The sequence below is a fragment of the Mobula birostris genome, chromosome X (assembly GCF_030028105.1).
Source record: "Mobula birostris isolate sMobBir1 chromosome X, sMobBir1.hap1, whole genome shotgun sequence".
In the NCBI taxonomy this organism is placed as follows: Eukaryota; Metazoa; Chordata; class Chondrichthyes; order Myliobatiformes; family Myliobatidae; genus Mobula; species Mobula birostris.
In genome coordinates this window covers 50,699,018-50,721,686 of record NC_092402.1, presented here as the reverse complement: position 1 = coordinate 50,721,686, position 22,669 = coordinate 50,699,018, and the positions used below count along the sequence as shown (strand labels likewise).

The following is a 22,669-nucleotide window of genomic DNA, read 5'->3' as shown; positions in this document are numbered from 1 at the left end:
TTGCAGCTGTATAGGACCCCACTTGGAGTACTGTGCTCAGTTCTGGTCACCTCACTACAGGAAGGATGTGGAAACTATAGAAAGGATGCAGAGGAGATTTACAAGGATGTTGCCTGGATTGGGGAGCATGCCTTATGAGAATAGGTTGAGTGAACTTGGCCTTTTCTCTTTGGAGCAACGGAGGATGAGAGGTGACCTGATAGAGGTGTACAAGATAATGATAGGCATTGATTGTGTGGATGGTCAGAGGCTTATTCCCAGGGCTGAAATGGCTAGCACGAGAGGGCACAGTTTTAAGGTGGCTGGAGGTAGGTACAGAGGAGATGTCAGGAGTAAGTTTTTTTACGCAGAGTTGTGAGTGCGTGGAATGGGCCACCAGTAACAGTGGTGGAGGCAGATACGATAGGATCTTTAAGAGACTTTTGGATAGGTACATGGAGCTCAGAAAAACAGAGGGCTATGGGTAACCCAGGTAATTTCTGAGGTAAGGACATGTTCAACATAGCTTTGTGGGCCGAAGGGCCTGTATTGTGCTGTAGGTTTTCTATGCTTCTTTTTTTAGGCATCCATTAGTCTCGTGAGACCATGGATTTGCGCCTTGGAAGGTTTCCAGGGCCCAGGCCTGGGCAAGGTTGTATGGAAGACCAGCAGTTGCCCATGCTGCAAGTCTCCCCTCTCCATGCCACCGATGTTGTCCAAGGGAAGGGCATTAGGACCCAAACAGTTTGGCACCGGTGTCGTCGCCGAGCAATGTGTGGTTAAGTGCCTTGCTCAAGGACATAACACGCTGCCTCAGCTAAGGCTTGAACTAGCGACCTTCAGATCACTAAACCGACACTTTAACCACTTGGCCACGCACCAACACTTGTGAAGTGTTTGCAACATGTCAGGTAGAACTTCTCCTAGCCTGGTTATTTTCCCACTTACCTTCACCTGTCTGTTGCAGTTCCTGAACAAACGCAGGAGGCTCTCAACGAGGAAGAGAAGGTAGATGCCCCCCAATGCAGAGAGGCCTTTCCAGAGAAAGTCCTTACCATCCAGGAGTGGGCGGCTGTCTGTGTTCTCCGGGCCCTTGTGCCTGTGATCCTGAGCCTGAACAGAAAGACACGGGAGGGACAGGTCTTCACATTTGGCTCAAGTGGCAACGCTCATGTGCCTTAGTGTCAGTTCCTTTGCATTACTACTACAGACCTTGAAGGGCTACACAATGATTGCCCTCCCCCTCTTTAGCTCCTTTGAGGACACATAGTTATCACATCACAGGCCTTTCAGCCCACCAAGTCCATGCTGATCACACATTTACACTCATCCTAAACGAATTCCATTTTATTCTCTCACTATCCCACACCTCACCTACACACCAGAGCAATTTCCAGTGGCCAATTAAGCCACAAACATCTGCTCCCCACCCATTGGAAGGGAGACCTTCTAGCTGAACAAGATACTTGGGAGTACTGTACTCAGTTCTGGTTGCCCTGCTATGGGAAATATGCCATTAAACTGAAGGAGTGCAGATGAGATATACAAAGATTAGCTGGGATTCGAGAAACTGAGTTACAGAGAGAGGTTGGCTAGGTTGGGATTTTATTCACTGGATCACAAGAGATTGAGTGGTGATCTTATAGAGTGCATAAAACCATGAGGGCACAAATAGGGTGAATGTGCACAGTCTTTTCCCCAGGGTTAGGGAATCAAGAACTAAAGAGTACCGGTTTAAGGTGAGAGGGGAGAGTGAATAGGAACTTGAGAGGCAACTTTTTCACCCAGGGGGTGGTCAGTGTTTGGAAACAGTGTATTGCCAGAGGAAGTGGTTGAGGTAGGTACATCAACAACAGTTAAAAGACGCTTGGACAGGTCTATAGATAGGAAAGGATTGAGGGGATTGGGGGGAAATTTTGTTTGGCTGTAAGACCTGAGAAACAGAATGTCTTCCTCTGTCCCTGTGTCATGGGTTGAAGGGGGCTGCGTGTCTTCCACCCCAGATGAATGAACCACAGTCAGTCAGTCATACTTACATGAGGTATCAGGTGAAGCAGAGCATCTGCAGAGAGCGTGCCAACTGCCAGCGCCACCAGGAATGGGAGGAGTGCTTTGTAGAAGGAGCGGCTGAGGAAGGGAATAATAGCAATGGCCACAAGTGACATCAGGCTGATCAGAGTAATGGCAAGAAAGCCCCAGAGCCACACTGTAAGGAAGGGGAAAAACAGAAGTCAACACCAATTGCATTGCTAAATCGCTGAGACTCGAAGGACTAAGCTACGAGGAGAGGTTGAGCAGGTTGGGACTACTCGCTGGAGTGTAGGAGAATGAGGGGTGACAAGGGGCATCGATAGGGTGAATGTGCACAGTCTTTATCCTCAAGGTTAGGGCATCAGAAACTAGAGGGCACTAGATTTAAGGTGAGAGGGGAGACATTTAATAGGAACCTGAGGGGCAACTTTTCACCCAGAAGATGGTGGATGTGTGGAAGTGATTGTGCCAGGTACATTAACAACATTAAAAGGCATGTGGACAAGTACATGGATAGGAAAGGTCTAGAGGGCCAAATGCAGGTAAACAGGAAAAAATGGGAATGTGTTATGCTTGAACTGGAGTAAGAGGGTCATGGGTCCCGCACACACACAAACTGAGCCTCGCCTGGGGACAGACTCCTTGCACTGCCCTTTCTCTCTAACTGCAACACTTCATTCTCTACTCTGTTACGTGGTGAGATGATCGGTATGGAGGACAAGTTTTTCACTGTACCTCTGCAATTGTGACAATGATAAACTAATTTATTAAATTGCTTGAATGGGAAATGCATAACAACAGTACGTAAAGGTGTGGACACTGAGTATTTTTGGGAACATTTGGTGAAGATGACACTGGTGTGATCCTGGATTTGTGCTTCATGCCAGTTCATTTTCTCTGAGCCCTCAGAAGTTCACTTGAGGGTAGGATTACACGACAGTGTCTGGTAGAATGTGAACACAAGTGGGTACACAAATCCAGGTCTTTTCTCCTGCTCAGGGGTATGTGAAATTTCAAGGGCAGCCGGTCATGCGAGGTCCGGAGGGATGCGGGGAGGGAAAGACAACACAAGGAGGAAAGGGTCTGGAATGGGAACATTCTCACCTGATTTAGACAGCTTGCCATTCTGCTGAATCTCCAGCGAATCGTGATGGTGGATGCAGACTCGACTCTCGATCTGGTAGAGCAGGGCTGGGCAGATGTAAGAGAACTGCTTCGGAGTGATTTCATGAATGGTGCTCATCCCAAAGTTGACCAGGAGCTGGCTCACGTTCAAACACTACCACATCAAAACAAATATTCCCCATCAGAATTCAACCCACAGCATTTCATTTGCACAGTATCCCGATGCCAATGAGCTTGGGCTCAGAATCAGGTGAAGGGTCCTGGCCTGAAACGTTGACTGTCCATTTCCCCCTGCAGTTGCTGCCTGACCCACTGAGTTCCTCCAGCACCTTCTAAGTACATCCACCACCTCCAAGTCGTTATCAACAGCATGTGCTTAACAAGTTTGTTAAGAGAACAACTGAAGTTGGGCTTCTTACAGAGATTGTGGGGCAAGTGACCAAACTCTTGGTCAATAAAGGGTCAGTGAGGTAGGAGGGTCAGGGAGGGAATTCCAGAATGTAGAGCCTAAACAACTGAAGACACAGGGACATTATAAGAATCATAGAAAGTGTTTGGAGGCTTTGGAGGAGCAGCAGAAGAGGTTCACCAGGATACTGCCTGAAATAAAGGAGAGGTTGGACAAACTGGATCATTTTCTCTGGGGAGATCTGATAGAGGTTTATAAGATTATGAGAGGCATAGCTAGAGAAGATAACTGGAATCTTTATCCCCAGGTCGAAATATCTAATCTGTGCATCTCTGTGTTCTGTGACAAAAAAATGGGGATAACCAAGAGACAGGAACTCACAGGTCATAGAGGGTTTTAGCGTCTTACAAAGATTACAAGAGAGCAAGAAGCGGGGGGAATCAAAAACTTATTAAGCTCTGCCTTAAATAACTTGCTATCCACAGCCCTCCATGCCAAAGAATTCCATGGGTTCACCACCCTCTGGCTGAATAAATTCTTCCTCCTCACAGTTCTAAAGGGACATCTCTTCATTCTGAGGCTCTGCCCTCTCTTCCTAGACTCTCTCACTATTAGAAACATCCAGTTGGACAGTAACGTACAGTTTTGGTCACCCTGTTATACGAACAACATGGTTAAACTGGAAAAAGTGCAGAGAAGATCGATGAGGATGTTGCCAGGACTAGAGGATCTGAGTTATAGGGACAGGTTGGCCAGCTAGATAACATAGTTTCCTTGGAACATAGGAGAATGAGGGGGCAACCTTGGAGAATGGTTAAAATTATGAATAAGGTACTGGAGACCAAAATCAAAGGGAATAGGTTTAGGGTGAGAGGCAAACGATTTAAAGGGAACCTAAGGGGAAATTTTTTTCCCACTCAGAGGGTGGTGAGTATATGGAACAAGCTGCCAAAGGAAGTGGCTAAAGGAGGTACAATAGCATCATCTGAGAAGCATTTAGAATGGTAGATGGAGGGATATGAGCCCAATGCAGGAAATTGGGACCAGCTGTATGGTCAGTATGGACTGGTTGGACTGAAGGGCCTGTATCTGTACTGTATTGCTCTGTTACTCTCTGTGACATTGACAATACCTGCAGGGATTCAGATGTTAAACATTGAATATTGAGCATCTTGAGACTCACGTTTCCATGTAGGTGGTTGTACTTTGAGTGGTTGAAGATGCTGTCCTTGACAGATGAGGAGGGGGACCCTGTCACCTCTGTCAGGCTCCGTGATACTTTCCCTCTGCGCCGTGGCAGTATCTCCCCTCTGTGGCTGCCTTCCCACAGTCTTCGCAGCGCATTGTGTCTACCTGGAGCAGGAAGCGGGCTCTTGTTCTGCCTTCTCTCTGCTGACCTGCAGCGTAGAGATCACAGGGAAAACAAAGCCAAGTCAGCCATATGCATTCTGTCCAGCGAATTTGAAGAGGCTTGTTTGTTTGACTTTATTGTAATGTGCACAGGTCCATGTGTGTACAGGTGCAATGAAAATCTTACCTGCAGCAGCATCACAGGCACAGAGTGTCAGTTAAGCAGTATTCATGAAAAACATAAATTCAACATAAACTGTCACAATTTTTTAGAAGAAAGAACACAATTAGAGTCAAATCAAAGTCCACTTTAGTGCAAAGTGATCAAAATGATCACAGTGTTGCTGTACTGAGGTGGTGATCAGGGTTGTGCTGGTTGGTTCAGGAACTGAATGATTGAAGGGAAGTTGCTGTTCCTGAACCTGGTGGTGTGGAACTTCAGGTTTCTGTACCTCCTGCTTGATGGGAGCTGTAAGAAGATGGGATGGCCCGGATAGTGGGGATCTCTGATGATGGACGTTGCCCTCCTGAGGCAGCACCTCCTGTAGATACCTACCCATGGTGGGGAGGGAGGGATATGTCTGTGATGTATTGGGCTGAGTCCACGACTCTCTGCAGCTTCTTACATTCCTGTGCGTTTGAATTGCCGTATCAGACCATGATGCAAACAGTCAGGACACTTCTAACAGTACTTCTGTAGAAGTTTGTTAGTGTTTGGTGACAAGTCAACGAACCTCCTTAACCTTTTTCCAATGTTAAGTCAGTTGTTACTGCATTTGGAACATATGGCCACCAGGTGGCACTAAGCGGTCTCCTGTATTCACCCCAACATACCAGCCTCTTTGTCCCTCCTCCAGCTTGTCCCTTTACATCCCCTGTTGGGCATCCGCGACTCTCCGTTGGTATATTCTAGTCACTACATTGCAGAAATGGTGTGGGGGCTTTGGAGAGGGGACAGAAGAGGTTCACCGGGATGTTGTCTTGATTAGAGGCCATGAGCTAGGAGAGGTTGGACCAACTTGGGTTGTTTTCTCTGGAGAGGTGGAGGCTGAGGGGAGATCTGATCGAGGTCTATAAGATTATGAGAGGCGTAGATAGAGAAGACAGCCGATATCTTTCTCCCATTGTGAAGATGTCACATACTAGAGGGCATGCATATTTTACGTGTCTTACTAAAAGTCTCTATCATATCTGCTTCCACCACCAGCCTGGAAGTGTATTCCTGTCACCCACCACTCTGGTTAAAAGAAACTTGTCCTGCACACTTCGTTTGAACTTCTCCCCCCTCACCTAAAGTGCATTTTTCTTACCCAGTGGGAGGGGGGGGATGAAGAGAGAGTGCCTGGGTTCGGTGGGTTTTTGAATATATTGGCTGCTTTACTGAGGCTGGTTCCTGTGATGTGCTGAGCTGCGTCCACAACTCTCTGCAGTTTCTTGCGGACACAGGCAGAGCAGTTGTGGCACCAAGTTGTGGTGCATCCGAATAGGATGCCTTCGATGGTGTCGCGATCGAAGTTGGTGAACATTCCGAATTCCTTTCGCTTCCTGGGAAGGTAGTGGCTGTGACATCTGAGATTCATTTTCTTACAGGTATTTACAGGAAAATAAAGAAATACAATAGAATTTTATTAAAAAGCACACATAAACAGACAAAGACTGACAATCAGAATCAGGTTTATTATCACCGGCACGTGACGTGAAATTTGTTAACTTAGCAGCAGCAGTTCAATGCAATACATAATAATAGAAGAAAAAGAATTTAAAAAAATAATAAATCAATTACAGTATATATATATTGAATAGATTTTTAGAAGTGCAAAGAACAGAAATACTGTATATTAAAAAAAGTGAGGTAGTATTCATGGGTTCAGTGTCTTATAACCATAACCATTTAACAATTACAACAGGGAAACAGGCCATCTTGGCTCTTCTAGTCCGTGCCGTACTCTTACTCTCACCTAGTCCCACCGACCTGCACTCAGCCCATAACCCTCCATTCCTTTCCTGTCCATATATCTATCCGATTTAACTTTAAATGACAACATCGAACCTGCCTCCATTTAGGAATTGGATGGCAGAAGGGAAGAAGCTGTTCCTGAATCGCTGAGTGTGTGCCTTCAGGCTTCTGTATCTCCTACCTGATGGTAACAGTGAGAAAAGGGCATGCCCCGGGTGCTGGAGATCCTTAATAATGGACGCTGCCTTTCTGAGACACCGCTCCCTAAAGATGTCCTGGGTACTTTGTAGGCTAGTACCCAAGATGGTGCTGACTAGATTTACAACCTTCTGCAGCTTCTTTCGGTCCTGTGCAGTAGCCCCTCCATACCAGACAGTGACGCAGCCTGTCAGAATGCTCTTCATGGTACATCTATAGAAGTTTTTGAGTGTATTTGCTGACATACCAAATCTCTTCAAATTCCTAATAAAGTATAGCCACTGTCTTGCCTTCTTTATAACTGCATCGATATGTTGGGACCAGGTTAGATCCTCAGAGATCTTGACACCCAGGAACTTGAAACTGTTCACTCTCTCCACTTCTGATCCCTCTATGAGGATTGGTATGTGTTCCTTCATCTTACTTTTCCTGAAGTCCACAATCAGCTCTTTCGTCTTACTGATGTTGAGTGCCAGGTTGTTGCTGTGGCACCACTCCACTAGTTGGCATATCTCACTCCTGTACGCTCTCTCGTCACCACCTGAGATTCTACCAACAATGGTTGTATCATCAGCAAATTTATAGATGGTATTTGAGCTATGCCTAGCCACACAGTCATGTGTATATAGAGAGAGTAGAGCAGGGGGCTAAGCACACATCCCTGAGGTGCACCAGTGTTGATCGTCAGCGAGGAGGAGATGTTTTCACCAATCCGCACAGATTGTGGTCTTCCAGTTAGGAAGTTGAGGATCCAATTGCAGAGGGAGGTACAGAGGCCCAGGTTCTGCAACACCTCAATCAGGATTGTGGGAATGATGGTATTAAATGCTGAGCTGTAGTTGATAAACAGCATCCTGACATAGATGTTTGTGTTGTCCAGGTGGTCTAAAGCAACGTGGAGAGCCATTGAGATTGTATCTGCCGTTGACCTATTGTGGTGATAGGCAAATTGCAGTGGGTCCAGGTCCTTGCTGAGGCAGGAGTTCAGTCTAGTCGTGACCAACCTCTCAAAGCGTTTCATCATTGTGAGTGCTACCGGGCGATAAGTCATTAAGGCAGCTCCCATTATTCTTCTTAGGCGCTGGTATAATTGTTGCCTTTTTGAAGCAATTGGGAACTTCCACTCATAGCAGTGAGAGGTTGAAAATGTCCTTGAATACTCCCGCTAGTTGGTTGGCACATGTTTACAGTAGTGAAGCATCGCTGCCATTCATGCTGTTGGGTTTCGCTTTGTAGGAAGTTATGTCTTGCAAACCCTGCCAGAGTTGTCGTACATCTGATGTTGTCTCCAACCTCATTTGAAATTGTCTCTTTGCTCTTGAAATAGCCCTTTGCAAATCATACCTGGTTTTCTGGTACAGGCCTGGATCGCCAGACTTGAATGCCACAGATCTAGCCTTCAGCAGATGACGTACCTCCTGGTTCACCCACTGCTTTTGGTTTGGGAATGTACAGTAAGTTTTTGTAGTCACACACTCATCCACACAGGTTTTAGTGAAGTCCGTAACAACTGCAGCATACTCATCCAGGTTCAAAGATGAATCCCTAAATACAGTCCAGTCCACCGATTCAGAGCAGTCCTGTAGGCCTCCTGTGTTTCCCTTGTCCGAACCTTCTTGGTCCTCACTACTGGTGCTGCAGTCTTCAGTCTCTGTCTATACTCAGGGAGTAGAAGTACAGCCAGGTGATCAGACTTCCCCAAGTGAGGGTGTGGAATAGTACGGTAGGGATTCTTGATGGTGGTGTAGCAATGGTCCAGTGTGTTGTTTCCTCTGGTATTGCAAGTGTTGATGGTATTTGCTTAGTGATTTTTTCAGTCTGGCCTGGTTAAAATCCCCCAAAACGATGGTGAAGGCGTTAGGATGCGCTGTTTCATGCATGTTGATCCCATTGCTCAGATCATCTAAAGCCTGATTGCCATTGGCCTGAGATGGAATGTAAACTGCTACCAGAATGACCCCAGAGAACCCCCGTGGTAGGTAAAAAGGATGGCACTTTACTGCTAGATATTCCAGGTCTGGTGAGCAGAATTGGGACAGCGCTGGTATATTTGTGCACCAAGAGGAGTTGATCATGAGGCATACCCCTCCACCTCTGCTTTTGAGAAACTCTATAGACCTATCCTGAAAGTGTATAATAAACCCCTCGATCTGAATCGCTGCATCTGGTGCAGAAGGGGTTAACTAGGATTCTGTGAAACCTTTAGGCACTTATACTTCCTTAGGAGTTTGTGAAGATTCAGCATGACATCTTAACACTTTGACAAACTTCTATAGATGTGTAGTGGAGAGTATATTACCTGGTTGCATCACGGCCTGGTATGGAAACACCAATGCCCTCGAACAGGAAATCCTACAAAAAGTAGCGGATACAGCCCAGTCCATCACGGGTAAAGCCCTCCCCACCATTGAGCACATCAGCATGAAACGTTGTCACAGGAAAGCAGCATCCATTGTCAAGGACTCCCACCATCCAGGACATGTTGTCTTCTTGCTGCTGCCATCAGGAAAGAGGTACAGGAGCCTCAGGACTCTCACCACCAGGTTCAGCAACAGTTATTACCCCTCAACCAGCAGACTCTTGAACCAAAGGGGATAACTTCACCCACTCCAACACTGAACTGTTCCGACAACCAACGGACTCACTTTCAAGGACCCGTCGTGTCATGTTCTTAATAGTTATTGCTGATTATTTATTATTATTATTTATTTCTTTTTGTATTTGCACAGTTTTTTTTGTCTTGTTAAATGCCCAAGTTGAGCAGTCTTTCATTGATTCTATTTTGGTTATTATTCCATAGATTTATTGAGAATATCTGTAAGAAACTGCATCTCAGGGTTGTAAACAGTGACATATATGCATTTTGATAATAAATTTACATTGAACTTTGACTTTTGAATTCCACAGTTTCACCACCCTCCTCATCTCTGTTCTGAAGGGTCATTCTTCTGGTCTGAGGCTGTGCCCTCTAATCCTAGACTCCACCACTATAGGAAACGACCTCTCAAGATGCTTTCTATCAAGGCCTTTCAGTATTCAGAAGGTTTCGGTGAGATTCCCCCTTAATTCTTCTGAACTCCAGCAAGAACAGGCCCAGAGCCATCAAACGCTGTTCATACATTAACCCTTTCATTCCTGGGATCATTTTGGTGAACCTCCTCTGGACCCTCTCCAATGCCAGCACATCCTTTCTTAGATAAGTGGCCCAAAACTGCTCACAATACTCCAAGTACAGTCTGACCAAAGCCTTATAATGCCTCAACGTTACATCCTTGCTTTTATATTCTAGTCCTCTTGAAATGAATGCTAACATTGCATTTGCCTTCCTCACCTCCGACTGAACTTGCAAATTAACCTTTAGGAAATCCTGGATGAGGACTCCTTGCCCTCAGATTTTTGAATATTCTCCACTTAGAAAATAGTCAACCCTTTTATTTCTCCTACCAAAGTGCATGATCACACACTTCCCTACCTTGTTTTGCATGTGACACTTCTTTGCCCGTTCTCCCTGTCTAAGTCCTTCTGCAGGCTCCTTGCTTCCTCAACACTACCTGTCCCTCCACCAATCTTTGCATCGTCTGCAAACCTGACCATAAAGCCATCAATTCCATTGTCCAAATGATTGACGTGAAAAGAAACGTTCCCAACACCAACCCCTGCAAAATGCCACTAATCACCAAGAAAGGATCCCTTTATTCCTGTGATGGACTGGGCTGTATTCATCATTTTCTGTTCCTGGGCATTGGCGTTTCCATATTAGGCTGTGATGCTTGCAGTCAGGATACTCTCCACTGTGCACCTATCGAAGTTTGTCAAAACTTTTGGTGATATGAAAATCTATGCATATTCCTACGAAAGTAGAGCCACCATCGCACCTCCTCTGTGATGACACTTTACGTGCTGGTCCCAGAACACATCCTCTGATTTGATAATGCCGAGGAATTTAAAGTTAATCCAGCTCTGAGCCCCAGGTGAGATCGGTTTCATGGACCTCCAGCTTCTTCTCCCAGAGTCAATAATCAGCTCTTTGGTCTTGCTGGCATTGAGAGGTTGTTGTTGTGGTACCAGACAGCCAGGTTTTCAATCTCCCTCCTCTATGGCAATTAGTCACCACCTTTGATTGCATGGTGCAGCCATCAAAATTGGTGAGCATCAATTCCTTTAGATTCCTGAGGCTGGTGACTTCCTTGGCCACGGTTTCCATGGAGACTCCGTGAATCCTGTGTATCTTGACTTTCTGGATCAGCCTACCCTGTTGAATGCCTTTGTTAAGGTCCATGCAGACGACATCTACAGCTCTACCAACCGATTTCTCTTACAGGAAGCGGGCTGGAACGGTAACAGGCGTGGCAGTGAACCTGGCCTGCCTCTTGTCGGTGATGATCCAGCCCTACATGCCCTCCGTCAGCAGAACCATCCAGGAGCAACTGCAGGCTCCTCATGACTGCAACGTGCTGATCGATCGCTTCGTCTGCTACCTGCCCACCGGGCACAAGATTGGCACGGTACGTAACACCCCTCAGAGTCAGAATCAGGCTGGTTATCACTGGCACCTTTCATGAAATGTGTTGTTTTGTGGCAGTAGTACATTGTAATACGTTAAAAAATACAAAGGTCACAACAAGAAATATATAAAACACAAATTGTGCAAAAAGAGAGCAAAATGGGGCCCTATCCTCTATTAGATTCTTTCTTCTTCAATCCTTTACCTTTTCCACCTATCACCCCCCAGTTTTTCACTTCATTCCCCCACCCACCACCCTTCTACCTTCCCCTCACTCAACTATCATCTGCCAGCTTGTATTCCTTCCCCTCCCCCCATCTTCTTGTAGCTTCTGCCCCGTTCCATTCCAGTCTTGATGAAGGGTCTTGGCCTGAAACATCAATTGTTTATTGCCCTCCATACATGCTGCCTGACCTGCTGAGTTCCTCCAGCATTGTGTGTGTGTTCTGCAAAATATGCAGGTAGTGTTCATGGACCGTTCAGAAATCTGACAGTGGAGGGGAGGTCACCGACAGGGAGGGGGGTCGCAGAGACAGAGAGGGGTGTAGGGGAGGGAGGGGGTCACAGAGATGGGGAGGGGTGTAGGGGAGGGAGGGGGTCACAGGGACAGGGAGGAGTGTAATGGAGGGAGGGTGCAGGGGGTGGGGGTCACAGACACGGAGAGAGGTGTAGTGGGTGTTGGGATCATGAAAACCAAGTTAATGGAGACAGAGCCGATGTCTCTGTTGATGCCAGGGTGTTGGGAATGAGCCAGATCCACTGGCAGGAGAAAGAGGGTAGGGAGGGGGGTTTGGGAGACACTGTGGGGCAGATACATCCACCCCCTCTGTCCAACACCCCTGCATAGAAAAGAGCCCAAGGTTTGTCGGTTTCTGTCTTATACCCGGATTATCAAAACTCCTGCAGGCCAGCCCCCTGTTCCAGAAGTTGGACAGCGAACGCATTGAGGAACTGCGGAAAAAGTAGTGGCCCGTGTGGTGGGGATCTTTGATTGTGGACATTGCTTTCCTGAGGCAACACCGATGGTGGGGAGGGAGGGATTGGCCCATGATGTACTGGGCAGAGTCCAAGAAAGAAACACAATTTGAACAAAAAGTCCATTGTAATACAAAGTGGTCACAGTGTTGCTGTACTGAGGTGGTGATCAGGGTTGTACTGGCTGGTTCAGGAACTGAATGTTTGAAGGGAAGTAGCTGTTCCTGAACCTGGTGATGTGGGACTTCAGGTTTCTGTACCTCCTGTCCGATGGGAGCTGTGAGAAGATGAGATGTCCCAGATGGAGGGGATCTCTGATGATGGACGTTGCCTTCCTGAGGCAGCACCTCCTGTAGACACTACCCATGGTGAGGAGGGAGGGATGTGTCCATGATGTGTTTATAGGGCAGATTTCACAACTCTCTGCAGCTTCTTACATTCCTGGGCATCACAGGTTCCATCAAATCTCTGAGCTGACTTAAAACTGGGGTACTAAAGCTGCTGTTACAGCTGCTAAGGATTTCCCCTGCTCCTGCGGAAGAAACAGCAGCCAAGTCTCCAGCTGTGGTTGCTACTATAAGATCACCACCCCACTCCCTGCCAGTGGGATATGCACAACTGCCAGTGGCAGTCAAGGGTTCTGCTCAAGCCCATTGGCTGCCCTTCCTCTGGGGTTATGTTCATGCCCGTGTGCCCCTTGGAGAATTATTGTCACTTCAGCAACTCTTCTTGAACAACTTCTGACTGCACTATAATCTTTGCACCATTTGTACTTGGTGCAGTATTTATTGCTTGTTTTCATTACTACTGTTCATGTCATTTACTCTGGGAGCTGCATGTGATCAGGGAATTTCATTGCACCCTGGTGTGTAGGCCAATAAACTAATCTGAATCTGAGACTAATCTCACACTAATCCCTTTTTATTCTCCGCACGCTCCCAGCAACCCATCACAAATTCTACCACTAATCTGCATTTTACAGAAACCAAATATGCACCGACCCGCACGCCTTTTGGATATGGGAGGAAATCCAAATGTGGGCCTACCAGATCGATGCAATCACGAATGCACACCAACGGTTCTACTTCACGACGAGTTTGAGGAGATTTGGTCCGTTACCAAAGACTCTTGCAAATTTCTACAGATGTAGGCTCCAATCGCAAGAGACTGCAGATGGTTGTAGTCTCAGCCAGCTCCATCACAGGCACAAACCTCCCCAAAATCGAGGACATCAGCAAGAGGCAGGACCTCAAGAAGCAGCATCTATAGCTAAATACCCTCACCGTCCTCACATGCTCTCTTTGTATTACTACCATCGTGGAGGAGGGACAGGAGCCTGAAGACCCACACTCTATGATTTAGGAACAGCTTCTTCCCCTCCACCATCCGATTTCTGAACAGTCCGTGAACACTACCTCATTATTCCTTTTTCTCTTGCACTACTTATTTATTTTGTAATCTATAGCAATTGTCTTTGCACTGTATTGCTGCTGCAAAAACAACAAATTTAATGTCATCCAACCTCACCTTAAACGTGCTCTCTGGTTTTAGACACCTATGTTATGGGGAAAATATTACCTATACTAACAACGTCTCTCAAAATTTTGTGTTCGTCAATCAGGTACCCCATCAGCCTCTTCTACTCCAGGGAACACAAACCAAGCTTATCCAGTCTTTCCTCATAACTGAAACAATCCATTCTAGGCAAAAATTTTATAAAGTTGCAACATTATCTCCTGACTTTTGAGCTCAATGCCTCGACTAATAAAAGCAAGCATTCCATAAGCCTTTTTAACCACCCTGTTGACCTGTGTAGCCACTTCAAGGAGCTATGAACTTGGATCCCATAAGCTATAAATTTATCAGGATTAAATTAGATTAATAGTAGGGTGGGAGAATAAATTTTCAGACGACACAAAAATTGGTGGCATTGTGGATAGTGAAGATTGCCAAATGATACAGCAAGATATAGATTAGTTGCAAGTGTGAGTGGAAAAGTTGAGTTTAATCTGGTTGAGTGTGAGGGGTTTAACTTCGGGAGGTCAAATGTAAAGGTAAAACACACACTTAACAACAGATCCTAAACAGCGTTGATGAACAGAGGGATCTTGGAGTCCAGGTTCATGGCTCTATAAAAGTGGCTGAACAGGTTGGTAGGGTGCAAAAGAAGGCGTGTGGCATACTTGCCTTCATTAGTTGAGGCACTGAGTTCGGGAGCCAGGAAGTTATGTTGCAACTTTATAAAACTGTTCAGGCCACATTTAGAGTATCAAATTCAAATCTGGTTGCCTCATTACAAGAAGGGTGTAGGGTCTTTGGAGAGGGTGCAGAAGAGGTTCACCAGGATGCTGCCTGGATTAGAGAGCATGAGTGATAAGGAGATGTTGGACAAACTGGGAATGTTTCCTCTAGAGTGGCAGAGGCTGAGAGTAGGCATATGCAAGGTATAGAGTAGACAGCCTTTATCTATTGACCAGGGTTGAAATGTGAAGTACTAGAAGACACGTTTTTAAGGTGAGAAGGGGAATGTTCAAAGGAGATGAGAGGGGTAAGGGAGAAAGTTCAAAGGAGGCGTGGGGGCGTTTTTTTTTTTTTACACAGAGAGTGGTGGGTGCTTGGAATGCACAGCCAGGGATGGTGGTGAAGGCAGATAGCATAGGAGTATTTAAGGGACTCCTAGCTAAATACATGAATAAGCAGGAAAGGGAGGGAGATGGTCAATGTGTGGGGGTGAGGGATTAGATCAATTAGTAGTCATTGGTTTAATTAATTTGGCACAACATTGTGTGCCAAAGGGCAAATTCATGTGCTGTACTGTGCTGTTCTAAGTTCTAAAGTCCATCTTCCCATCTTACCAACTCATCAATATTGTCTAGTAACTTCAGGCTAACCTGTTCACTATCAACACAGCCTCTAATTTCCTGTCGGCAGCAGAAAGAAAACACAATGAGCAGAAATCGCACAATAAAAACCAAAACAAAACACATTAACTATAAATATAGAAGCAATCCTAAAAATACAATGTACAAGCAACTGTTCTATACATGTACATAAAGCAATGCTAGCTGATGTGTGTGTAGTGGTGGTGGGGTTACTGGGTGAAGGTGTTGATCAGCCTGACAGCTTGGGGGAGATAACAATTTTTGAGTCTGGTGATCCCAGTGTGGATGTGACACACCCTCCTCCCGGATGGGAGTGGGACAGACAGTCCATCAGCAGGGTGGGTGGATCCTTCATTATATTGCTGACCTTCCTCCGGCACCTTTCTGTATACATGTCCTTGATGGCGGGTAGGCTGGTGCCGGTGGTGCGTGGGCAGTTTTGACTACCCGTTGTAGAGCCTTCCTGCCCACCACAGTGCAGTTTCTGTACCATGCAGTGATGCAGCATGTTAGGCTGCATCACTGCACATCTGGAGAAGGTCATGAGTATTGATGTGTATAGTCCAGCACCCTTCAGCCTCCTCAGAAGATCAATGTACTGTACATAACAAACGAGGAAGGTCCCAGCATCGATTTCTATGGAACTGCCCTTTTCCCTCCATGGATGCTGCTTGGCCTGTTGAGTCGTTGCTTGGCTCATTGTTTGCTTTAAAAGTCCCACCCTTCAAGCCAAAGTCAAAGTAGTTTGTTATCAAAATACTTATATTACCAAATACTACCTTGAGATTCATTTTCTTACAGGCATTCATAGGAAAATAAAGAAATACAATAGAATTTATAAAAAAAACTATACACAAATACGAACAACCAACATGCAAAAGATGGCAAATTGTGCAAATAATTAAATTAATAATACTGAGAACATGAGTTGTAGAGTCTTTGAAAGTCAGTCCGTAGGCTGTGGAGTCAGGTCAGAGTTGTGCAGGTGCAGTTATCCATGCTGGTTCAGGAGCCTGATGGTTGAGGGGTAGTAACTGTTCCTGAACCTGGTGGTGTGGGACCTCAGGCTCCTGTACCTTCTCCTGCTCAATGGTAGTAGCGAGAAGAAAGCATGGCCTGGATGGTGGGGTCCTTGATGATGGATGCTGCTTTCTTGTGGCAGCGCTCCTTAATGTGCTCAATAGTGAGGAGAGTTTTACCCATGTTGTGCTGTATCCACCACTTTCTGTAGACTCCTCCATTCCTGGCATTGATGTTTCCATAATACTGCGTAACTGTAGAGGTTTGTCAGAGTTCTTGGAAACACATCAAATCTATGCAAGCTTCTGAGAAAGCAGAGATACTGCTGTGCTTTCTTTCTGATAACACTTTTGTACTGGTCTCAGGCCAGATCCTCTGAAATAACAGCACCATGGAATTTGAAGTTACCGACCCTCTCCACCTCCGATCCCCTAACGAGGACTGGCTCATGGACCTCTGGCTTTTTCCTCCTGTAGTTGATAATCAGCTCATTGGTTTTGCTGACGTTGAGTGACTTTGACACTAATGTGACCCCAGTTGGGGAAGGTTCAATTCCAAAACATTATAACCATACCACTCTGCAATTTAAGTACACTTCTGCTCCTCCATCTCCAGTTATCATTAGACTTGTAGTACATCCCCAGCAAATACATTGCCCTTGCTTTCTTTCTAAGCTGTACCCATACAGCCTCATTTGAAGACCATTATCCCATTCCTGCAGCAACATACTTCCTGATCGATATTCAAAGTCTAATATTACATGCAAAGTACATGTATGCACAGGCACACAACATTCACAAGAAGAAACTAAGCATAAATTATATGCAATTTTTACAAGAAAGAACATGATTAAAATGAAAAAAGCATGAAATCCTATTTTAGTGCAAAATGATCAGAGTGGTCGTAATGTTGCTGTACTGAGGTTGGGTTGTGCTGGTTGGTTCTGAGTGATTGAAGGGAAGTAGCTGTTCCTGAACCTGGTGGTGTGGGACTTCAGGTTTCTGTACCTCCTGCCCGATGGGAGCTGTGAGAAGATGGGATGGCCCGGATGGTGGGGATCTCTGATGATGGACGTTGCCTTCCTGAGGCAGCACCTCCTGTAGACACTACCCACTGTGGGAGGGAATATGCCCAAAATGTATTTGCAATGCCATCTCCTCCTTCGAATCCCCCACTTTCGTGTACCCTGAGACATTGCTACCCTTCTTTCAACCATATCTCTGTGGTAGCAACAATATCATACTCCCATGTGCTAATCAGCACGCTCACTTCAAATGGCCGAGTCACATTCCTTGCATTAACTGATCTATTTCATTGCTCAGATATGCCCATATATGCTCTGCCTATAGACTGACTTGGCTTTCCTTCTTTCTTTGATTGTACCTCCCACCCACCATGGATTATATCTACTCCATGTCCCATTCCATTAGACCATAAGATATAGGAGCAGAATTAGGCCGTTTGGCCCATCGAAACTGCTCCGCCATTCTATCAACGGCTGATTTATTATCCCTCTCAGCCCTATTCTCCTGCCTTCTCCCCATAACCTTTGACATCTTTACTAATCAAGAACCTATCAACCTCTACTCTAATAACTTGGTCTCCACAGCTGTCTGTAGCGATAAATTCCACAGATTCACCAGCCTCTGGCAAAAGAAATTCCTACCCGTCTCTGATCTAAATGGATTTCCTCCTATTCTGAGGCTGTGCCTTGTGGTCCTGGACTCCTCCATTATAGGAAACATTGTCTCCACATCCACTCTCCAGACCTTTCAATATCAGATAGGTTTCAACGATCCCCCCTCAATCTTCTACAATCCAGTGATTACAGGCCCAGAGCCATCAAATGCTCCTTTGCCCAAGTCAAATTAGTTTAAATCCTCTCCAACAGCACCAGTAATTTAGCCCAATTGTGCCTAAAGGAAGCACTTAGGACTTTAAGGTCAGTGCAGTACCTTTTGAAATACAGTCACTGTTGTAACGATATGGTATTGGAATCGGTTTATTATTGTCACAAGGTAGACACCAACTCCTGTTTGTCCTCTGTTTGGCAGCAGTTCACTGTATACAGCTTGGAGACAGTTCTGGCATCATCCAGTACCTTTCTTAATTTGCTTTCAGTTGACTTTATTGCAGTGGATGTGACATGCAAATGGTGGATGGATCTCCAATCAAGTTGTAGTTGTCTCAACCAATCACAGCCCCGCAATGCAGACCCTCCTGTTTTTACCACATACAAACTCAATGTGGCTGGTTGGTTGTTGTAGTTCACTATTACGAATGTCATTCCCACAGGAGTTATATTTTCTCCAGTATAAGTTTTTAGTTGGATATTTGCAGGCTTCAGTTCAGTATCTTAGAAATGCCATTCAAACTTATTTTGTGGAACGACTGAAATAGCCAAGCTGGTGTTCAATTCCATTTTAATTAATTTGCCGTTCACTTCTGGCATAAACCATATTGCTTGTCTATTGTTAGTTTTCACTTCGTAAATCTCAAGGCTACATGGTCCTGTGTCACTGTCATCATTATCAGATTTTTTTTTATCAACAGCATGCAGATTAGTCATTTTTTTAAAGTGTAACTTGATTTTTTTATCTATCTCTCTGCCCTGTGCAGTTTATTTATTTCTAGCTGCCAGTCATGCTCTTTCTATGTGTTCTACTTTGTTGCATTTTCTGCAAGTTTCACCTTTAAACCTGCATTGGTCTGGTGTATGTGAGACCCTGCCACAACAGTAACACAATTTGTTTGGCCTGGCTGATTTCTGTTTGGACATTGGAATTTTGTTTACGCTCACTTTTCATTCCTGACTGTAACTCAACTGCCTCTCTGTCTGCGGTTTCCACAGGTATGTAGTCATCTCAGGTTCATTTTAAAAATACCCCGTCACCACTGTCATGGTTTGTAACTCCAAAATATTAAATTAATTGAAATGAAAACAAAGAGCCAGGAGAGAAATGTGTCTACTTCATGTCTTGCTTTATGTGAGGCACACACGCATCATGTGGTAGTGCCATGACACAATCAGTTTACTTATTTTTACATATAACCATAATGAATAATATAAACAACAAAGAATGCTTAATCAAACAATATACTTACAAGATTACTCAAATATTACTGAAATATTAAATACACAGCACCACTCTCTCATCTCCTCACTTGGATCCACCTATCACCTCCCAGCTCTTGCTCCGCCCCTTCCCCCTTCTACTCTGTCCAGTCCTAATGAAGGGTCTCAGTCCTAACCGGATGGAAGGGTTGTTGACTGACAGATAAATGTTTGCCCTAGGCCGCTAAGGATAACCGCACTGCCCCCCCCCCACCCACAACCACCTCCTCTTCAGCACCGTGCCACTGGATTCCTTAGAACAACCAAGAAGACAAGATGGAGCCTCAGTTTAAGATGACACAAGAACGATGGGTTTGTTGGCATTGCACGCTCCCTCTAGTGCCACAGAGCTCCCTCACTACTGTTCTCTGGGACCCCCAAGAAGGAGTTTACTTGCCTCCAGAGGTGGTTTTAAACTCCTTTTATAGACGAGAGTGCTGCCACATCAAATCCATGTTCCACTTTGGCACTTTGTAAGTTGGATCTGAACAATGGGTGGAACACAGAATATAGAACTGAGTGGCACAGGAACAGGCCCTTTGGCCCATCATGTTGTGCTAAACTATGACATCTAATTAATTTAATCCCTTGTCCCCACACATTGACCATATTCCTCCCTTCTCTGCACATTTTAACAGTCTCTTAAACACCTCTATCGCATCTCCCTCCACCACCACCCCTGGCAGCACGTTCCAGGCACTCATCACTCTCTGTTTAAAAAAACTGGCCCTGCATATCTCCTTTAAACTTTCCCCTCTCACCTTAAATGAATGCCCTCTGATATTAGATGTTTCCACCCTGGGGGAGAAAGATACCAGCTGCCTACTCTGTCTGTGCCTCAAAATAATTTTATAAATTTCTCTCAGGTTCCACCTCAGTCTCCGCCACTTCAGAGAAAAGAACCCAAGTTTGTCCATAGCACATGTCGTCCAATCCAGGCAGCATCCTGGTAAACCTCCTCTGCACCCTCTCTAAAGCCTCCACATTCTTCCTGCAACGGGGCGACCAGAACGGAATGCAATATTCTGGATGCAGCCTGCCCAGAGATTTATAAAGCTACAACGTAAATTCAGCTTTATAAAAACTCCATCTCCTTCTCGAGTGAGATTCCACCAGCAAATTGGAAAGGAAAACCTCTTTGAACTTATCCACTTGGAAGCAGTGAAATTGGCAGCAGCAAGCCAATAATATCATTGCACCCACCAATAGGCCCTTGCTTTTGAAAAATTATGACAATCACATGTACTGTGATACAGTGAAAAGCTTGTCTTCCATACTGTCCACACAGATCAGATCATTACACAGTGTATTGAGATAGAACAAGGTAAAACAATAACAGAATGCAGAGTAAAGCGTAACAGTTACAGAGAAAATGTCAGAATCAGGTTTATTATCATGAAAAATTGTTGTTTTGCGGCAGCAGAGTGATAAAAGTTATTCTGTTCCAAGAGTAAGTTTATAAACAGTGCGAAAGAGGAATAGTTAGGTAGTGTCCGTGGACTGTTCAGAGAGCTGATGGCAGTGGAGGAGACACTACTCCTATAATGCTGCATATCAAAAGGCTTGTTTTACTTACCCTGATGTGGAGGTCATGGCTGAGGCTCTGGCAGAGATGTCTGGGCGATGGCCCATCAGCCTGTGGCCCTGGCTCCCACTGGCCGGCATGGGGAGATGCTCCAGAGTGGTGTGGCTGTGCACGTGCTTGTTCTCCTGCAGCTCCAGCACATCCAGGTGCGAGACATGGTCGTGGCCAAGGTCTTCGTGCTGGATCTCCACCACCTGCACCTCGCCCAGGCCCAGGTTGGTGAGCAGCTTGCGAAGGCCCTCAAATGACAGTCTCCCGTTTTCCCCATAGACCCTGAAGAGCTGCATCAGGTAGTACTGCTGCTCTGTCACAGCGCTGTGGAGCACGGTCCCTTCCTTGCTTGGTGGACTGGCGTTAAATTCAACTTCCAGCATCTCCCTCTGCTTGTGGCCAGATGTTGTCTGTGCTTGACAGTACAACCCGTGGCTTGCCCAAACAGCCAGCAACCCAGTAAGAAATGGAGTCAGGACCCCGCACTTCATCCTTCCGCCGTCACCTAAGGAAAGCAAAAAGGGAAAAAAAAGCTCGTGTTTCTCCGGCACTTTGTCCCAAGGCCATTTGCCCAGGCGAAGCTTCTGCCCAAATCAACAGCCTGCCCCTCTTCCGGGGTTATGTCTGTGCTCATTTGTTCCTGGAGAAGGAGTACACGGTGTCCATGGCTACGGTGGGGGATTTCTAGGACCATTGGGCACCTCAGGGACTTGAGTGCGTTCTGGATCATGATGAGTGTTAAAGTTTGAAATGGTGAATAGTGTGCATCACAAAGTACTGTAACATTGTATTCATTGAATAAATCACCTTCGGAAAAGTAGAAGAAAACTTTGTCCTAAGGCCTATTAGGGTCACAGAGTAATGCAGCATGGATACAGGCCTTTTGGTCTAACCAGCCCATGCCCACCCAGCTAGTCCCTGTATTCAGCCCATATCCCTCCAATCCCCATCCCTCCGTGTACCTCTCCAAGTGTTTCTCATGTGACACAATTGTACCTGCCTCAACCACTTCCTCTGGCAGCTCCTTCCATGGACTCACCACCCTCTGCCCCTCAGACCCTCTAGTCCTGACAACATCCTTGTAAGTCTTTTCTGGACTCTTTCCAGTTTAGCCACAAATTTCCTGAACTGTAGAAGCAAAACTCCTCTCAGTACTCTAAGCGTGGCCTCACTTGGAGAGCTGTGTCAATATCACGGAATATAGAGTGTTAGTGCATAGTACAGGCCCTTCTGCTCACAATATTGATCCGAACATTTAAACTACTCTACGATCAATTTAACCTTTTCCTTCCACGCAGCCCATAACCCTTCATTTTGCTTACATCCATGTGCCTATCTAAGAGTCCCTTAAATGTACCAAACGTATTGTCACAACTCCTACGCTTAATGCCCACACTTTTTCACCACCCCATCTACCTGTGAAGTACTTTCAATGAACTATGCACTTGTACTCCGAGGTTCCTTTGTTCCAATACCCTTCCCAATGCCATTCCATTCATAGTCCTACAGTGCTCTCACAGTTACTGTTACAAGAAGACATAAGACCAC

General features: G+C 45.7%; 2 protein-coding genes across 3 annotated transcripts in view; one reads left to right on the top strand and one right to left on the bottom strand.

Annotated features, from left to right (window-relative positions):
- LOC140191643 (zinc transporter ZIP10-like) overlaps positions 1 to 22,669 on the bottom strand; it is a 48,285-nt gene that overhangs the window by 16,652 nt on the left and 8,964 nt on the right. For both annotated transcript variants that reach the window (XM_072249232.1, XM_072249233.1), the window contains exons 2-6: positions 21,122 to 21,626; positions 4,728 to 4,941; positions 3,115 to 3,289; positions 2,016 to 2,185; positions 928 to 1,092 (exon numbers count right to left, since the gene is read on the bottom strand). In XM_072249232.1, coding sequence (XP_072105333.1) covers positions 928 to 1,092; positions 2,016 to 2,185; positions 3,115 to 3,289; positions 4,728 to 4,941; positions 21,122 to 21,612 — 1,215 coding nt within the window. In that variant the 5' untranslated portion in view covers positions 21,613 to 21,626. The remainder of the gene's footprint in view (positions 1 to 927; positions 1,093 to 2,015; positions 2,186 to 3,114; positions 3,290 to 4,727; positions 4,942 to 21,121; positions 21,627 to 22,669) is intronic.
- Positions 11,312 to 12,519, top strand: LOC140191824 (methionine--tRNA ligase, cytoplasmic-like). The gene is made up of 2 exons (XM_072249615.1): positions 11,312 to 11,554; positions 12,460 to 12,519. Exons 1-2 carry the CDS (start codon positions 11,327 to 11,329, stop codon positions 12,517 to 12,519), a joined length of 288 nt encoding a protein of 95 aa, XP_072105716.1. The 5' UTR covers positions 11,312 to 11,326.

Excerpts from the sequence above, each read along its gene's own strand:
- LOC140191824 (XM_072249615.1), top strand. The coding sequence starts at position 11,327 with ATGCAGACGACATCTACAGCTCTACCAACCGATTTCTCTTACAGGAAG. Across the intron at positions 11,555-12,459 it reads CCGGGCACAAGATTGGCACG|GCCAGCCCCCTGTTCCAGAA; the intron begins GTACGTAACACC and ends AAACTCCTGCAG.